General features: G+C 40.1%; 2 protein-coding genes across 3 annotated transcripts in view; one reads left to right on the top strand and one right to left on the bottom strand.

The window, feature by feature from the left end:
• Positions 1-11,974: 11,974 nt before the first annotated feature.
• LOC121713251 (hydroxycarboxylic acid receptor 3-like) lies at positions 11,975-12,946 on the top strand. The gene has a single exon (XM_042097759.1). It carries the CDS (start codon positions 11,975-11,977, stop codon positions 12,944-12,946), a length of 972 nt encoding a protein of 323 aa, XP_041953693.1.
• Positions 12,947-14,031: 1,085 nt separating this feature from the next.
• Positions 14,032-17,812, bottom strand: part of kntc1 (kinetochore associated 1) — a 29,311-nt gene continuing 25,530 nt past the window's right edge. For both annotated transcript variants that reach the window (XM_042098340.1, XM_042098339.1), the window contains 7 exons: positions 17,692-17,746; positions 17,479-17,542; positions 17,096-17,225; positions 16,703-16,792; positions 16,430-16,584; positions 16,046-16,136; positions 14,032-14,161 (listed from right to left, as the gene is read on the bottom strand). In XM_042098340.1, the coding sequence (XP_041954274.1) occupies positions 14,111-14,161; positions 16,046-16,136; positions 16,430-16,584; positions 16,703-16,792; positions 17,096-17,225; positions 17,479-17,542; positions 17,692-17,746 (636 nt within the window). In that variant the 3' untranslated portion in view covers positions 14,032-14,110. The remainder of the gene's footprint in view (positions 14,162-16,045; positions 16,137-16,429; positions 16,585-16,702; positions 16,793-17,095; positions 17,226-17,478; positions 17,543-17,691; positions 17,747-17,812) is intronic.

Raw genomic sequence — 17,812 nt, forward strand, 5'->3', positions numbered from 1 at the left:
AATATTTTTTTCCCTGCTAACTGTGGTACAAACTATGACAAGACAAAAGTGACACATAGAAAAAATGGAAGGAAAAAAAGGAATGTTATATTACTAATACAACAGGTGGAGATTTTGTACATCCACATTAGCTCTCTCCCCTTGGAGAGGTTAAACATAATTGCTCATATATTGTGGCCAGACCCCTGCACAAATATGTTGAAATGAGCTTTTTATTCATTGTAATATGTCTTGAGCGTTTAAGCTCAGGGTCATTGGTGTGACCCATGTCTGACAGTATGAGGCATTTAACACCAGTAACTAGGTGTCGAGGACATTCAGCCAATCTCATTAAACTGGACAGGCACTGTGAAATCGGACAGGCTTTCTGATTAAAGTGTTACTGCTCTGAATAAAGCCTTCAAAAACCACAGGGATCATAGATCCTGAGAGCAGCAGGTAGCTAAAGCATGAGGCCAGTAGTGTATGACAGGCATGTGTGAACACAGATACGAGTCCCACACCTCCACAGCAAGCTTTAGAAATAGTTCAATTCACTTCTGATCATCACTGTAATCTTTTAAACCGAAATGCAAAGGCAGCTCTTGTAAATGTCCAGTGCTGTCCTTGAGCACTAGCTGTGCTTTGCTGTACACTCACACAAACATAATAGAAGAGGATAGTAATGGGAGAGGACATTTCTCAGAAGAGGGTAGAAGTGTGTAAGAGGTATGTACAGTATGTGTAATGCATGTGATAAATCAGCATGAGGTGCATACCCATGTCAACGTGACAACATGGCAGGACCTAAGTCACGTTCCCCCTTTCTTTCAAATGGCACAGATCCATCAGTGTATGAATTTATAGCCTTCCTGCCAAATCAAAAGACTACAAAAGACATACTAGTGATGAAGCTGAGAAAGTCTGCCTAACAGAGCCAGAGAAGAAATGGATTGGAGCGCAAGTTAGAGTGAGGGGGCAGAGAGAAGGCGAGACGCAGAGGGTGAGGAGAGAACAGAAGAGTGAGAGGAGAGGAGAGGAGAGGAGAGGAAAGAAGAGTGAGAGGAGAGGAGAGGAGAGGAGAGGAGAAGTGGAGAGGAGAGGAGAGGAGAGGAGAGGAGAGGAGAGGAGAGGAGAGGAAAGGAGAGGAGAGGAGAGGAAAGGAGAGGAGAGGAGAGGAGAGGAGAGGAGAGGAGAGGAGAGGAGAGGAAAGAAGAGTGAGAGGAGAGGAGAGGAGAGGAGAGGAGAGGAGAGGAGAGGAGAGGAGAGGAGAGGAGGAGTGGAGAGGAGAGGAGAGGAGAGGAGAGGAGAGAACAGAAGAGTGAGAGGAGAGGAGAGGAGAGGAGTGGAGAGGAGAGGAGAGGAGAGGAGAGGAGAGGAGAGGAGAGGAGAGGAGAGGAGAGGAAAGGAAAGGAGAGGAAAGGAGAGGAGAGGAGAGGAGAGGAGAGGAGAGGAGAGGAGAGGACAGGAAAGGAGAGAACGGAAGTGAGAGGAGAGGAGAGGAGAGGAAAGGAGAGGAAAGGAGAGGAGAGGAGAGGAGAGGACAGGAGAGGAGAAGTGGAGAGGAGAGGAGAAGAGAGGAGAGGAGAGGAGAGGAAAGGAGAGAACGGAAGAGTGAGAGGAGAGGAGAGGAGAGGAGAGAACGGAAGAATGAGAAGAGAGGAGAGGGAGGTGCTACTGCAGCACCCACTTCTCCCTTTATCAGCCGCACAAGACTCAGCGAAGATGACTTTTTGGGGTTAGTGCAGCAGGGAATCCCTCTACCAGGCACCTACAAGCTGCTCGCCTCAAGACACACTTCACACAAACGCATGAGATTAAAGCTATGAACCAGCTCTGTGAAAACACATACAGCCTTACTTTGGTGCTTAATACCCAAACCAAAATAATTACCCATGCAAAAGAACGTTATAATTGGTTGCTCCTATTGCCATAAAGAATCATGTGACAATTCTTTAAGATGAGCCATACAATGCTCTTTTATCATACAATACATAAATTAACATGCTAATTTGGCTGGGGCTAACTAGGAAAGTGTGAATCTGTCTGAACTGGAATGAGACTGTTACTGAAGTCAAATGAGCTGTTTTTCTCACTTGGATATCAAAGCATGTCACAAGCGGTATGAATAACTTCTTTCATTTCAAGTAGGATGAAAAGACAAAAGTTGGCACTTTCTATGGGTGACTGCAACCAAGGGATCTATTAAACCTACTGTAAGCTCTTCACTTTGAATAATGAACACGGGCAGAAAGGAGAGCAAGAAAGAACATGGTTTTGATTCGAATGGAAAAAAAAAAAATTCAATCGAACATTTTTTATAATACCAGATTGTTATATGTCACAGTGCTTCGGTGTTTTTGCATATTGCAATGATAGCTTTTGTCCATGTCTTGTTCTCAATCACCAAAAAAGTAGTGTGTGCAAAGCAATGGGGTCCTAAGATTTGGATAGTATTAGGGTCTTGTCTACACAAAATAAAGACCTGCATGGATGAATACGTATTCTGTCTTCAGCTTCAGTGGTGGGGTAAAGTGATGTGTTTTTGCAGGTCAGATTGCTGGATAGAGAATTAAAAGGAATGTGGTAAAAAAAAAACAGTGAAATATGTGACTGACAATGACTACATTAGCTGCTTTTCTAAAAATATGCCTCCTGAATACATCTGGAGGATGTGTAAACATACTTTGCACAGACTAATTTTAAAAACGCACCATATCTTTTCCTTGCCTCAAGGAGGGCTGGAGGTAACAAATCAAACAAGAAGCCGGGCCCCAAAACATTCCCTCCTGGAATCAGCATCTTCCTCTACAATGGTTCCTCCTTATCTCCCCCAAAACACCTGCCATGTTGCTGCCTACTTATCTTGTGATTACAGCTGTAGCTATTTTCCTGTAATTCACCGCAAAATTATTGAGGAAATAAATAAATAAATAAACAAGGCAGTGCGGTGACTGTGGCCCTGTTGACTGAAATACTCTTTGAACATGTTGCACTGGGCTTAAACCAAATAGTTCCCTTTAACATTCAATCCTCTTTCCTTTTTCCAAACAACCATTGCTGAATTAGTGGGAGTGCAAAGGTGCCGAGTCCTCAAGCACAATGGCCTGACATGGAAGCTGTACCAAAGCACCCAAATGATCTCGGTCATGGCGTGATGTGGGGCATTCTTTAAAGACTATTTGAAATCCCATAGGGCCCCTTTAGCCAAAATAGGTCAATTGTTCTTGGCACCAATATTTTGTCATTTTAGATACAAAGAAGTTACCTTTTACTCTATATTAGGGAGTGATATTAGTGATATTTTCAAAGTTGTATTGTGTTGAATCCTGGTGCTCTTTCAACCCGTTCTCTAATGTGATAAATACTGTGACATCCACTTAATTGCAGTCTGACAAATTAGAATATGTAAAATTATGGCACACAGAAGGTAGATTATGCTACATATAGTCAAATGCTCTTGAGAACAAAAGCTATTTCACATAATTAATCCCACCTCTTTCTGAGTTAAATCCATGCGGATTTGCATAAAAGTTATTGTGCTTCCAGGATTTTTTTTTAATTTAACATCACTGCACCCTGTCATGCAGACACATCCCGATCTGTATGTCAAGAAACAAGAATCCATACACCACCTCACACAGCAAACCCTCATAACAAGATATCAAACTGAAGCTATGAATCCTTTTCCATATTCTAGCCATGCAGGTATAGTAAGCACAGGTATGGACACTTATCCATATTCTTGTCTTGAGTATATCAAATATTAATAGATTGGTAATGGATGACATTTCATCATGCAATATTTATCTATGGACTGCAAGGAAGGAAACACAGTTAAGGCAATGATGTTAAATACTAGTGGTTTTGGGCTAGTTCAGGACTCATGTCTGAGTATCTGTGTACAAATAGACAAGTAATGATGACAATCATTCAATCATTCATTCATATGAGGCATTCGTAATATCATTGTTGGATGGCTGGACTGTGTGTCTGTATGTAAAGGCATCGACATTAACTGATAAATGTTTGATGGGATGCAGTGCCTTGCTCCCCAATCAGAGGCCCTTTCCTGATGCTGTACTGAGTACAATACTGCCCCCTAGTGTCTTTTTTGTTGGTTTTCCTGCTATTGGTTGACAAAACCTTTCACTAAAGAATGATAGATTGTAAATTGAAGTCTATCTAAATCCCTTTTTTTTATGTATTCTTTGTTGGTTTGTGATTGATTGCTGTGTCAGATCTACAGAATTCTTTAGGAAATCAGTAATAAAAAAGTCTTGTGTTAATTTGACTATACATTATAAACCCAAAGGGCAATTTTTAGAGGCCAGCTTGGCACTCACATTAAACAGTTAATAAACAAAATCACCTGAATGTTCACTGATGAACCGGGTTACAGGGATAGCATTGGATCAATTAGGAGAAAGCATCTGAAAACAGTTTGGTCTTAAAAGGAGAACATTTTTAACATAGATTTCTGTTTGAACATGAACGTGGGGGGCTTATGAACATACCACCTGCGTGTAGCACTGTAGCTGCCTGGCAGCTCTAGCTGTTGGCTACAGCAACTCGAGCTAGGTAGAGCTGATTGTTTTCATCATTTTTCGTACCAACAGTACTCGGTGATCTCGAGAACCAGATCTGTGAAAAATCGCCAGAATTCTAGATTTGAAACTGGCAACAGTTGGGGCATTTTTGATGTCATCGTTAGTTCCAAAACTAAACCGCATAGCAGCTAAAAGCTGCTTCACTGAGTTTGAGTGTACTGCTAAAGCATGTCTGATAGGTAAATAGGTGCCGTTCCAATTAGTGAATTATAAACATGCAGTAGTACTTAAAAGTCATTCAATGACTAATCCTTTAGTTTTCGTTAGAAACCTAGCTGCTGCATTTTGAATCACCTAAAGCTTTTTTTTTTTAGAAAAGTCTGTGAAAAGCCCATCGCAGTAATCAACCCTGCAGGAGATAAATGCATGAATGAGTTTTTCTAAGACCTTGAAGTTTGGCAATGTTATCTAAATCTAAATCGTATTCTAAATCAAAATCTCATATAGAAAAAAACCCTGCAGTTTCTCACCGTTCATTTTGTTCTGTGAACTGATGCCATCCCACTCAGTGCTGTTAGAAAAGTCATTTCCTCTCCGTCCTCCATATTGTTATTGAGGTCATTTCCATATAGTGCTGCCCCAGGATAAACCATTCATCATAATGAACCTTCATCCCCAAGTTATCTCGTCCAGACACTTTTGAGACAATGAGCAAAAACAGGCATATTCTCATTCTCATATTACATATTCAAACATCATTTTTATCTTGATGGCAAAGGATCCAACAGGATAAAGGACAATAACAGGGTGAGTGTTGTGTGTGTGTGTGTGAGTGTTGTGTGTGTGAGTGTTGTGTGTGTGTGTGTGTGTGTGTGTGTGTGGGGGGGGGGGGGGGGGGGTCATTAAGTCTACGAGAGTGTATGTGTGTTCTGCTGAAACTTAAGAAGTGCAGGCCAAGAAGAGGAGTATAAAAGTATAAAACGATTCTAGTCCTTTGGAGATTTATGTATTCATGGGTTTCACTCCTAATATGACATTTGGCTAACAGAAAAGCCCAGTGCAGTCAGCCTTGAGTGGGCTCTGAAACTACTTAATTGGTCTGTGCTTGATTGATTGTGGGATTTCAGGCTAGAGATGATTGCAATGCTGACCTAAAAGCTGGAAAATGCTAAAGAGGGTTTTAGGAATACAATAGAAAAGGTCAAAGCACTGGCAGTGAAAGGGCATTGTAAACAGTCTATTAAAACAGGATAATTGACACAGTAAGACAACTTGCTTGTTTTACTAATTCCGTCAGTGTGAAAAGTATGCTTGAATACATACTGATAAATATAGCATTGCTAGAATATACTTCCAGCCTGCACACTTACACTGTAACACCCGTGTGGGAAGATAATAGGAGAGCCTCATTAAGGGTATACAGTCAAGACCTTAAACATGGACAGACTCAATGTTCTCTTTTTGAGAAAAACAACTTTGAATAAAAACTGCACTTTGCAATGCAAAAACAAACATGGCAACATATGTCATATGACATCACATCCAACCAGGTTACTAATGATTGTGGTGATAGATAACAAGAGTCCTCCTCCTTGTAAGTGTATAATATATTTATTTTCAAGCTCAATGAAAGTATGAATATACTGCCTTTGTCAAAATAGCCTACTCTGTTTATTTTGCAGCAAAGGTAATCAATTCCATGTAAACAAGTAAAAAAATGTCTCAATTGAGAATAGAAAGCAGACATGTCCATTTCTTTTTTAGTATGCTGCCTCTCATCATTTAAACATTCACATCTGTTTCCACAAAGAGGGCCAGTTGAGCAGTACGGTGCCGAATAAAGCTTTAATAGCATATACAAACAGGACACAAGAACCAGATGGGGTCTCTGAATCCAGCGCTGATACTTAGATTAAACTCTATTAGTGTTATTATTTAAGCAAACGCTATAGAGGCAGCTGCTTGATCTCAGAGTCTCCCTGATGATGAGAAGCGAGAGTGCACAACTACAGTACCTCCTCTGGATGACAACTCGAAGCCCAGAGAGCTAGCTGAGCCGGTTCTAATTCTGACATTAGACCTTGTCCTCTCACGAGCCCATGCAGCGAGGGTCAGGCAGAGAGGAGGGGAAGGAGCCGCATCTAAGTTGCAGACCTAGAGAAGAAGATCAAATCAGCTTTTTCCTGAACACCTTCAAAAAAGATGATCCCATTTTGTCCGGCCAAGCATTGCAATCCATTTGAGGTCCCACTGTTTGGCTACAGTGGCTGCACACCACAGCAAACACAGACTGGGCCCCTGCAGTGATTAATGTATTGAGACTGGAAGCCCTGGTGGGACCTACAGTAGTTATTAACCACACTTGCTGTCACAAGATATTCTCGTGTTCCAAATGTTGCCACTGCAATGGCGATTCCTTCCCAGCGAGAACAACACAGTGTTATTGCCCTATTTTCTTGCATGTGTCAAAAAATAATAAAAAACATATTTTAAACAACAATTTCTGAAATTATTATTTAAAAAAAAAATTGTGACATGATAATGCTTGTTCAGTTATGGAAACATTTAGAGGGGATTAAGGAGGTCATGGATGCACCTAAAACCGTGAAGGAAGACAAATCTTTGTGCGATGTCTAAACACAGCTCTTGATGCCCTTACACTACAGCTTAACATTTTATGAGTGGAGCATTGACTATTTATGAAGTATAGTTCAATAGAGTTATGGAAGTATTATGCTGCAATATGAACACTTAATAAACATTTATGAATGCATTTCTAATGCTTTAAGGGCACATAGAAAGTGCTAGAATATCCTCAGCATTTTCATAGGGAAAGGGCAAAGAACCATGCTGCGCTTAGCTTACAAGAGAAGTGATTAAAAATGAATTCACACATTCAATTTAGAGAGCTTTTTTGTTAAATGCTGAATAAGGGAACAGAGATGCAGGTGGTTTGATAGTTGGAATAGACCACGCTGTTATATCGGCAGCCTGTCATTGAAAATGTCCTCAGCTGGCAGGAACTTGCTTTCAGAGGCATCCCACTCTCGAACATAATAGCAATTTTACTCGCCTTTCCTTCTCCACAGTAAAAATGCTATTCTAATTAACATCCCCACTGACCTGGAAATAAACATTTATTTTCTCATCTTCGGCACAAGTCATGGATTTCTGACACCCTCCTTTGATGGAATTCTATGATCTACACGGCCCCACCCCTCCCACTCTCTAACTAATTTATGCATCAAATTCATGCATAATTAATTTTGAATTTACCACTGTCTGAGCTCTAAAATAGCCAAACAAATTCAGCAGTAACGGAAGTGTGTTGGGTAAGTCTCCCTCAAACTAATATGATCTCTTTTGCAAATAGATGAAAAATACAACTTTTGGAGAGTGTGATGGCAATTATTTATTTAACTATCAAATGTCTTTTCTAGAAGCCTGAATTAAAGTTTTGAAGAAAGTGTTTCCCTTGAGTCAAGCTGTAAGCTTTCAGAACAAATGATCTCCATTTTATGCACTTTACTATTTATTAGTTACTGCCCTTTTATTCTTTGCTAAGCATAATTGATTCTTAAAAGGAAATTAGAGGAGTCAAATGTCATAACCTTGAAATTAACAAAAGGTCATTAAGTGAGACTCACATGGAGCAGAAACATTTCCAAGCATTAACCCATTCACGCTGGATGCTGCATGACGCAACATTCTATCTCCCGCCTCATGCTGCATAGCGCAACATTGACTCTCCCGCTGGATGCTGCGTAGCGCAGCATGCTTTTTATTTCATGTTTCTAGGTGCTACAGAGGCTTAGATATTACATTTTGGTAGACGTTGAGCATTTTTAATGTTTTCAGAAAACCCTCAGGAAATAAGGTTATTTAGTCTAGAATGCCATAGGATTCTATAGGCGTTTTTAGCAGGAATTTTAGGAGTAAATGGGTTAAAGGCACACTATGCAGGTTATTTAGCATAATATGATCGTTTTTTAGCTTAATTTACCTTCATTTAACAGCTTCAGAGTCTTCAGAGACTTTTTTCGGGTTGAATGGTGGCCGTCTCTCTTCCCCCTAGCGCCTGTGAGCGGAAAAACCACCCTTGCAACTGTGGGCCGGCGGGCCGACGGCCTCAGTGTCAGGAAGAATAAGAGTGTAACGAATTGCTTTACTGCATTTAAATACACATACACGCCAGGCACCGGCTAGAAAAAGGTAGCGATGGAGTTTCTCAGACATTCGTCATGACAGAGCCAGCGAAAAAGAAGCAAAAACCGAGAAAACAGTAAGGAAATTGCCAATACTGTTTACCTTTAAGAGTTGAACTCTACTGTGTGGTTATAGCCTAGAGTTTGTCAATCAACAAGGAAAATCTAAAAGTTGGAAATGTTTTACACTTCATTATTTGAGTGCCATTACAAAATCGTAAATGTGATGTGAACATCTCTGATCTGACCACTGCTTCTTTTTCCTCATAAGAGCAAATCAGCATATGCAACTCTATGGTCCAAACATATTGTGTCACCGTTATAGAAGATGTTCAAATAGCCACACTAAAAGACAGAGGCCTGAAAGACACATTTTATTGTTTCGTAAATGAAAAAAAAAAAAAAAAAAAAAAAAAGACTTGAACTGTGTTCTGTTTTACAGTTATGGGTTGTGAAACATTGGACCAGTATTGATGATGTGGAAAATGTACGGGGAAATATTAGTGATGCAGCATAGCCTACATATTCAAACAAGCAGACACTAGCAGAGCATAATAAAGAGGACCCTGTATGTGCCTTTAAAATCTTTTCCTAACAACAAGGGAACTACACATCGGTGCTATAACACACGGTCACTGGACTGTATAGTACACATCGGTGCTATAACACACTGTCACTGGACTGTATAGTACACATCGGTGCTATAACAACACACTGTCGTTGGACTGTATACTGCACATGGGTGCTGCAACAACACACTGTTGTTGGACTGTATGTACATCGGTGCTATAACAACACGCTGGACTGTATACTGCACATGGGTGCTGTAACAACACACCGTTGCTGGACTGTATACTGGACATCCTGGTCGTCGTCTGTTCTGTCTGTTCCAAACGTCTGACAAAATGGCGAATCAAAAACAGATTCTGGAAATATTCCTTCCTACTCGATGTGGCAGATCACAATAAGAGAGAATAAACCCCAAAGGAAACCTATAGGAACAGTCCAATGAAAATACCCTAACCAATATGTTCAATGCACAAATTATACCGTTATAAAGTAAATTTACTTTGTATGTTAAAACCAGCTCCATCATATACTGCCTGATTATACCTGGATTCAAGAAAGCTTCTTCAATGATGTCATTATTGTTTTTATTGTAGAAAACGGGTAAAAACATCCAGTGTTAAAAGGAGGCAGTGTTTCCAGCCTCAGCAAACATTGTCAGGGGCAAATCAATGCATACTTTCTATCTGGCTTCAGAGGGTCCTTCATTTCAACAACAGCAGGATGCATTTAGTCTTGCGCACAGATCAGCATCTGCAACCACAGAGTCTATTTTCATTTGTCACTCAGTAGCAGTGGGTGTCTGGGAGTTATTTTGCAAGATTACATGGTGTGTGGGTCTCATTTTAAAAAGTGCTTGTTTCAGATGGGTAAACAACATTCAAGTGACACAGTCAAATGGTAAAGAGTGACAAACAAGACAAAAGAAGCATTAATAAAAAAAAACATGCTTTTGGTGCAAATGTTTTGAAATAAAACAAGCATTATTGTAGAAAATTGAATTGAGTATTTATGCATGGTAATCTGCATGTATTTCACATCTCATAGCCTATGCAAACCCTGTTTATAGAATGCAAACTATGTACTACTGTAGATATAACCACCATATCTCTGTTATAAGGAGAATTTATGCAGTAAGGAACAATCTGAGGCTAAATGAGTGTTCATCTAACTGTGACTCGTACCTGTTGAGCCATTTTGAACATTTTGTGTTGTGTAGTTGGGTATTTACATGTTGTGTGTTCATATCTGAAAAATAATTTGTGGTTAAAATATGTCTCAACAATTCCATAAATTTGATGAACACTGTATAAATATAACATGTCCCCAGGTCCTGACTGCAAACCTCCCAAAAATACCAGACTCTTGTCATCATCATCTTGTACAACCTCATTTGCATGGACATGGCATTCTGCTGAAACTCCCATGTGTAGTCCTTTTATATTAGTGGATACTTTCAATCTCATTCTGCTATACATCATGAGGGGGAGGGGACGGGAACGGGGGGCAGTTTTCTACCCGAAACTAGAAACTGGCTATTTCGGTAATCGGCTACAAAGAAACTAGAAACTGGCTATTCCGGTAATCGGCTACAAAGAAACTAGAAACTGGCTATTTCGGTAATCGGCTACAAAGGGCTGCTCAGACAATGGCAGAAGTGCCATTCGTCCAGGTTATGAGGTTGGAAACGTCATATGTTAAGGTAAAAAAACTGTTAAGGGTGCCTTTAAGAAATAGGGAACAATAGGGAAATCATTGCAACATGGTGTGGATGTAAAATGTGCAATTTGACATGACATTTTAAAATAAAATAGGCCTCATCCTATTTGAACAGATATTTGTATGATGCTTCCTCTGAGACCGTAAAAGGTTGTGCTGATTATAGTGCCGAGGGCTAATGATATCGTGCATCCCTAAGAAATACAGTATTTTGATGAGGATAATGTTGTACCTGGGTACAAGAATCCTTGTTAGACAAGTTCTAGGATGGATTTACAGTAAATGGTGGTGGAGGTGCAGACACGTGGTCCAGGGATAATGGCCTGCAACATCAAGAACTGTAAACAGAGCTGTCAGCCTGAGAAGGGAAGAACAGTATAAGGCTATAGGAAGACAAGGAGGGGCCACTTTTGAAAGGTTTTGAAGGCTTTTGAATGTAGGTATACACAGTGTCATGATCAATATTACATAATAGATACAAATACAACCATATTTTAAAATGGTTGTCTCATGGTTGAATAAATGCTATTTATAAAATGGATTTGATTTAAAAATAGTTCCCCCAATATAAATGTCTCTTATCTTGTCATTTTACTCAAATATCTGCAATGAAAAGTAAATAAATAAAAAAATAATAGGGGAAACCTAACGGGGACAAAAGTTTAAAAACAGCCTGGGGGCACCAAATGACAGTTGCTTGTGTACAGTTCATGAGTCTGTTATTTGTTTTGTGCACAAACTCAAATTGAGCATGACTCGTCAGAGAATTCCACTGAGCTGTTGCTGCTAGACCATTTCCCTGCACCTTTCTTGATGAAGAGGAATATGACAACATATCTCCACAAGCTACGGATATTACAACATGCCTTTTAAAAATGGAACCACTTGAAATGAGTTTAGCATCATTTTTACCAGATTGCTGTAGTGTTCTAGGCACTTTTATATGTGAAAAGAATGTGTGCATATGTTAATAGAGAACAGGTTCTAGTGCAAGTTCTACCTCCGTTTCTCATTTTGGAGTTTGTGTTTGGCGTCGTGGGCAATGGCTTGGCCCTCTGGATCTTCTACCACATCAGGCCCTGGCGGAGCAGCACGGTATTCCTCTTCAACCTGGCCCTGGCCGACTTCCTGCTCAACATGGCCCTACCCATGCGCGCCAGCTACTACCTCTCTGGCATAGACTGGAAGTTTGGGGATCCTCTCTGCCGCGTCTCGCTCTTCATGCTGGCCATGAACCGCGGCAGCAGCATCATCTTCCTCACGGTCGTCGCTGTGGACCGCTACGTGCGGGTGGTGCACCCTCACCACTCGCTCAACTCCATGACGCTGGCGAAGGCGGCGTGCGTGGCGGTGCTTCTCTGGATCATCACCATCGCACTCAACATCTCGATCCTCACCGAGTCCAAACTCACTCACACAAATGTCACGACAAAGTGTGAAAGCTTCGGCAATGAGAACAAGTACCACAACGTGGTTTTCTTTGTGATATTTCTCATCTCGCTGAGCGTCATCATTTTCTGCACAACTCACACCTATGGCCAGCTGCGCAGGAGACGTATGGACCGAAACACGAGGATAAGGCGCATCATGCGGAGTCTCACTCTGGTCATGGTAATGTTCACCATTTGCTTTTTGCCCTGCAACATCACACGGGTCCTGATCTGGCTGAGAAATGCACAGCCTGCTGACTATGAGGGCATCGAGTCTCTTGAGATGGCCTTTTACATCACCATTAGCTTGACTTATCTCAACAGTATGCTGGATCCTGTGCTCTACTATTTCTCTAGTCCCCCTTTTCAAAAGACCCTCAATGAGATGGTGACCAACCTCATGCAGAGAAGAAGAAAAACACTCCAGCAGGACCAGAGGACTGAAATAAATGGACTATTTACTGCACTACTGGATTTATTGCATTTGAAGATATGACTAGATCAAAAAAATAAAAAATAATTCTACAGCGATCTGCAGCAAAAGATACAGCCAAAGAAGTGATGTAATTGCATCTGAAGGTATTCTGCTTACACTTACACCTATTTATGAAGTGATGATGTAATTGCATCTGAAGGTATGATGCTTACACTTACACCTATTTATGAATTTAAATAAATATTTCAGGTTACATTTGTATCATTCCTTTCATTTGTTTTTATGTGAGAAATCCTCGCTTAGAAATACTATGCTAAATAACTTTTAAGGTTTAACAGCTTAGTCTTTATTTTGTAAGTACTATAAACATTTAAGTGAACAGTATAGACCTGGTGTGGTACAGTGCAAAATACCCAGGTTTCTTAAACACCCAGGTTTGAAAGTTTAAAGCTACAGCAAGTAAAGGTTTAATGAAGTTACAGCAAGTAAAATCAGAAGCCAGCTATAAGCCTAAAACACACAATGCCTCAACAACTGTGATGTTGAATTTTAGACCATCTTTCCATGCCTACTTACAGTATTAACATATCCTGACTATTCTACTGTGCTTATTTGAGGGTTCCCACTCTAACTGACTTACTATAAATATACCGACCAATGATTTCAGAGCAGCCGTGTAGCGTTCAAGAATCTTTTACTTTTTTAGAGCGGGAGATGAATAAATGGGCATTGAATAAACAAAGTTTGGCTACTCATGCAAGCAGTAAAGCTAATAACCAGATATACACCAGTTCCAGTGTGGAGTATATACAATATTTGTAGTATTGTATTTTGGCAAGTAAATTGGCTGCTACAACAAAATTCCCTGATATTCCATGACTTTGCCCCCAAAATGATAAAATTCCCTGACTTTCCATGTCTGGAATAGACTTTCCAAAATTCCATGATATTCCAGAAATTCCATGACCCGTGGGAACCCTGTTATTTATAAACTGGCAGTTATGAAAATATATTAGTTTACAACAACAACTACCGTACTGTTCGGGAAGCTCCTTCTGGCTACCTTCAAAGACTTTTCTAGAAACGGTTGCCATTAACTAAACCGGAAACTTTCATTTCCACTACTGGAAAGGAATTTTGCAAAATAACTGGGTAAACAGCTTTAATATGACAAAAGTGCAAATGACAAAGATAATATAATAGAGAAGAAATATAATATAATGTTTACATGTCTTTCGGTCCTCCCAGTGAGTCCACAGTCCTCTCCATGTACTCCTAAAGGGGGAGGGAGCATTGACTTTCAGAGGATTCTGTATGTTTACATGCCTATATACCAGAACAACGAGCTGAAGAGGAGTTTTTAAAGGAGTCATGCTGCAGGGAACCATTTCCCTTATTGAGATAAGAGGTCAATGTGACTAGGGGAAGTACTGAGCTTCCTTATTGAGATAAGAGGTCAATGTGACTAGGGGAAGTACTGAGCTTCCTTATTGAGATAAGAGGTCGTTGTGACTAGGGGAAGTACTGAGCTTCCTTATTGAGATAAGAGGTCAATGTGACTAGGGGAAGTACTGAGCTTCCTTATTGAGATAACAGGTCAATGTGACTAGGGGTGACTAGGGGAAGTACTGAGCTTCCTTATTGAGATAAGAGGTCAATGTGACTAGGGGTGACTAGGGGAAGTACTGAGCTTTTCAAAGTTCACTGTTTCCTTCCCTGCCTGTAATGGCCATAGAAAAAAAAAGTCAGAGCATGGGCCAATTAGAAAAGCATTTCTTTTCTTTCCTTTCCTTCATTGTATTATGGTAGGTTAAGCTTATTTTAATTTGTTTATATTATTTTTAATAGTACGTCTTTTGTGTAAAGTGCCATTTTATTTAGGTCTGCAACGATGTGTGTAGAGTTTCTTTTAGGCACATCTGGCCTGTTAACATCGGCACATGGACAACAGATGCAAAATAGTCATGTTGGCTAACTCTGGCGCATTTACATTTTTATGTTCATTAATGTGCATTGTCCATGTCTAAATAAACCTTAAATAAATAAATAAATAAATAAATAAATAAATAAAATAGAATTGCTCTCATCCATTTTGCTCTGTCCCCTTGTAACATTGAACCGCCCATAGCAATCTGAATCAATAAGATGGAGCCATAGCAATCAGCAGTCTAGCGACACAACTGGAAGATGCCTAAAGATATTGGCCAATCAGAGCCAAGCCAATTATAAAAGCAAATTCAAATATAAAAAGCACAACCGCAAACCGTTTTTCCCTCTTTCTAGAGGCCCTTTCAGACTTTACTTTGTCAGGGGAAGTTATAAAATAATTGAAAAGTGTATGGCATGACTCCTTTAATACATCCCAGGTACCGAGAAAGTGAAATTGATTCATTGATTGGAGAATTAGATGGCCAATAATGAACTACCACTTGTTTGTCATATGAGACTCGTTACATCTTGAATGTGGATATTGTGGCTACCCAACACTGGTAAATAATAAAAATAATTGAACTCAATTGAAAATGTGGGAGTTGTGTTGTGGCTTGTGTTATAAATCTTACAACAAACTACCAACATAATAGTCCGGTGGACAGCCCATAGAGCCCCATTGTGGACCCGGAAATGTTGAGTACACGAAAGTTTTATGATGGAAATATATAGTATGGGTTCTCAGCATGCAGAAACTGCCGGATGCTAATTTGCATATGTTGGGCAATTTGTGTAATTGAGCTAATTAGCATAAATTAGCATAATAGCCTATATTGATCTTACAGCCCTATCCTCCAAAAATCTGTCTAAATTGGACCAAAAAAACTCAGCAAAATCAGCTTAATGAGAGTAAAATGTGACCAAACCAAGTTTAAATAGTGATTTTGAATCTTGAAAATGTCAGGTATGGACTCCGCATCTCCAGTAACCCCTAAAAACATACTAACATTGTCCATTTTGGCCAAGAAGCTCTTATAATATGATCAATATAGGCTATTATGCTAATTTATGCTAATTAGCTCAATTACACAAATTGCCCAACATATGCAAATTAGCATCCGGCAGTTTCTGCATGCTGGGAACCCATACTATATATTTCCATCATAAAACTTTGGTGTACTCAACATTTCCGGGTTCACCTTTCTGTCCACTGGACTATAAACAGCTTACCTTGACAGGATCAGGTTGTGACACTTGTTTCCCAACTTTGTGCTCCATGGACTTCAGATAAACCTTAGCTAGGCTGATGGCATCCTGTTTCCTACATAAAAAAACAACAGTCTAGCTTTACTTTTTATTCACTATGACCGTTGCTATGCTAGGGCCAAAGCCTGATTACCAGTCACAACTTCATGTATCCTCAAGGTGGCGCCCATCACATGAATGAGGGTAATCCTCTACACAGTGCAATTATTAATCTCTCGTAACTGTCATATAGGTTTAGTCGGAGTGTTTATCTAAAATATTACATGTATTACAAAAACACAGTGGTCAGAGATGTTATAAAATATTACATGTATTAAAAAACACAGTGGTCAGAGCTTAAACACTCACCTCTTACAGCTGACAAGGTAGTCAACCAAGTCCTTGACCTGGTTAGGAGGGCATTTTGTGATTAAGTGTTGCTTGAAGTCATTAAAATGCTCAGTCTTGATCAATTTGTCATACTGCTGTTTTTGGCACAAGTGTGTGAACACGGTACCCATAACCTGCACACAGGAAAAATATAAACAAATGTTAAAATTTAATTTTAACTGATCTGAAATCCGGTCCTTATACCTACACAAAAACATCCTTGTTAGGAGTAGGAAATGGCTTTATACTCACCAGGGAGGGGACTCCAGCCAACTCTCCAGTGCACATGTGTGTCTTCACCTGATCCAAGATCAGAACTGGATCACAAGACACCATGAAACCCTGCAATAGAAAACAACAGAAGACCACCCTTTACAGCCACCCCAACAATATGGCAAAGAAAAGTTCTCGCACCTGTTTGCCTGATTAGTGCACAACAGTAAAAGTACTTTATTCATTTGCCATTTACAATCGTTGACAAGTGTCAATCAACTTTGTATCTAAAGTTTGTATCTAAATATTTGTATTTTTTATTTTTATTTTAACCTGTCAACATGTTTTGTCCCTTCGCATCCATCATGATGTGCACAAAGTATCGCAGTGTGATTTCTGTGTAGTGTGGTTGTTTGGCACTGTGCTGCGCACCTGAATCTGCTGCTCTCTCTTCTTGGCACATGGGATGAGCAGGAGAGTGCCCAATGAGTAGGCTGGCATACTGCACTGAGCAAAGCGCTTGGCAACACCAATCAGATCAAGGTTCAACAGAAACGGGCACCTTTGAGGAAACGTACAGAAAAGAAAGTTGAAGACAAAGTTGAACTAGTGTAGTTATTTTACAAGAAATCTGGCTGCATGAAATGAGAGACACTGAACTAGAATACTGTAGCCTAAATCAAAAACACATTCATACAGTATAAAATGAATCATTTCCATTTATACAATTTGTGTGTCTGAACAAGACTGAATGTGGTGCCCGTGGTGCCACAACACCTCGACAACCATACTAGCTCTGGCCAGTCCACACTCACTTGAGGATGAGCAGGAATGTCTTGTAGAAGGTGGCCTGCTGCTCGGGGTTCAAGGGCACTGAGGCTAGAAGAGAGTGAGCAGGAAACACTTCACACTACAAGCGGTGGTAAAAGTACTGTACATGTAGTTGCAGTATGCCTGATTATTCCTGTACTTCAAATAGCTACATGACCCATTGGGAGCTTTGACATGCACTGAAAGCCATCAAGTACCGTTCATGAAAGGGGTGAGAATAACATTCCTCCATGTCCTCAGCAGACTGGGAACCTGCACACACAGCAGGTGTCAGAGCAGTTTTCACTTATGGCTATGAGTGTGAGAGTGGTCGAATGC

This window comes from Alosa sapidissima, chromosome 7 (assembly GCF_018492685.1).
Source record: "Alosa sapidissima isolate fAloSap1 chromosome 7, fAloSap1.pri, whole genome shotgun sequence".
NCBI classification, from domain to species: Eukaryota; Metazoa; Chordata; class Actinopteri; order Clupeiformes; family Clupeidae; genus Alosa; species Alosa sapidissima.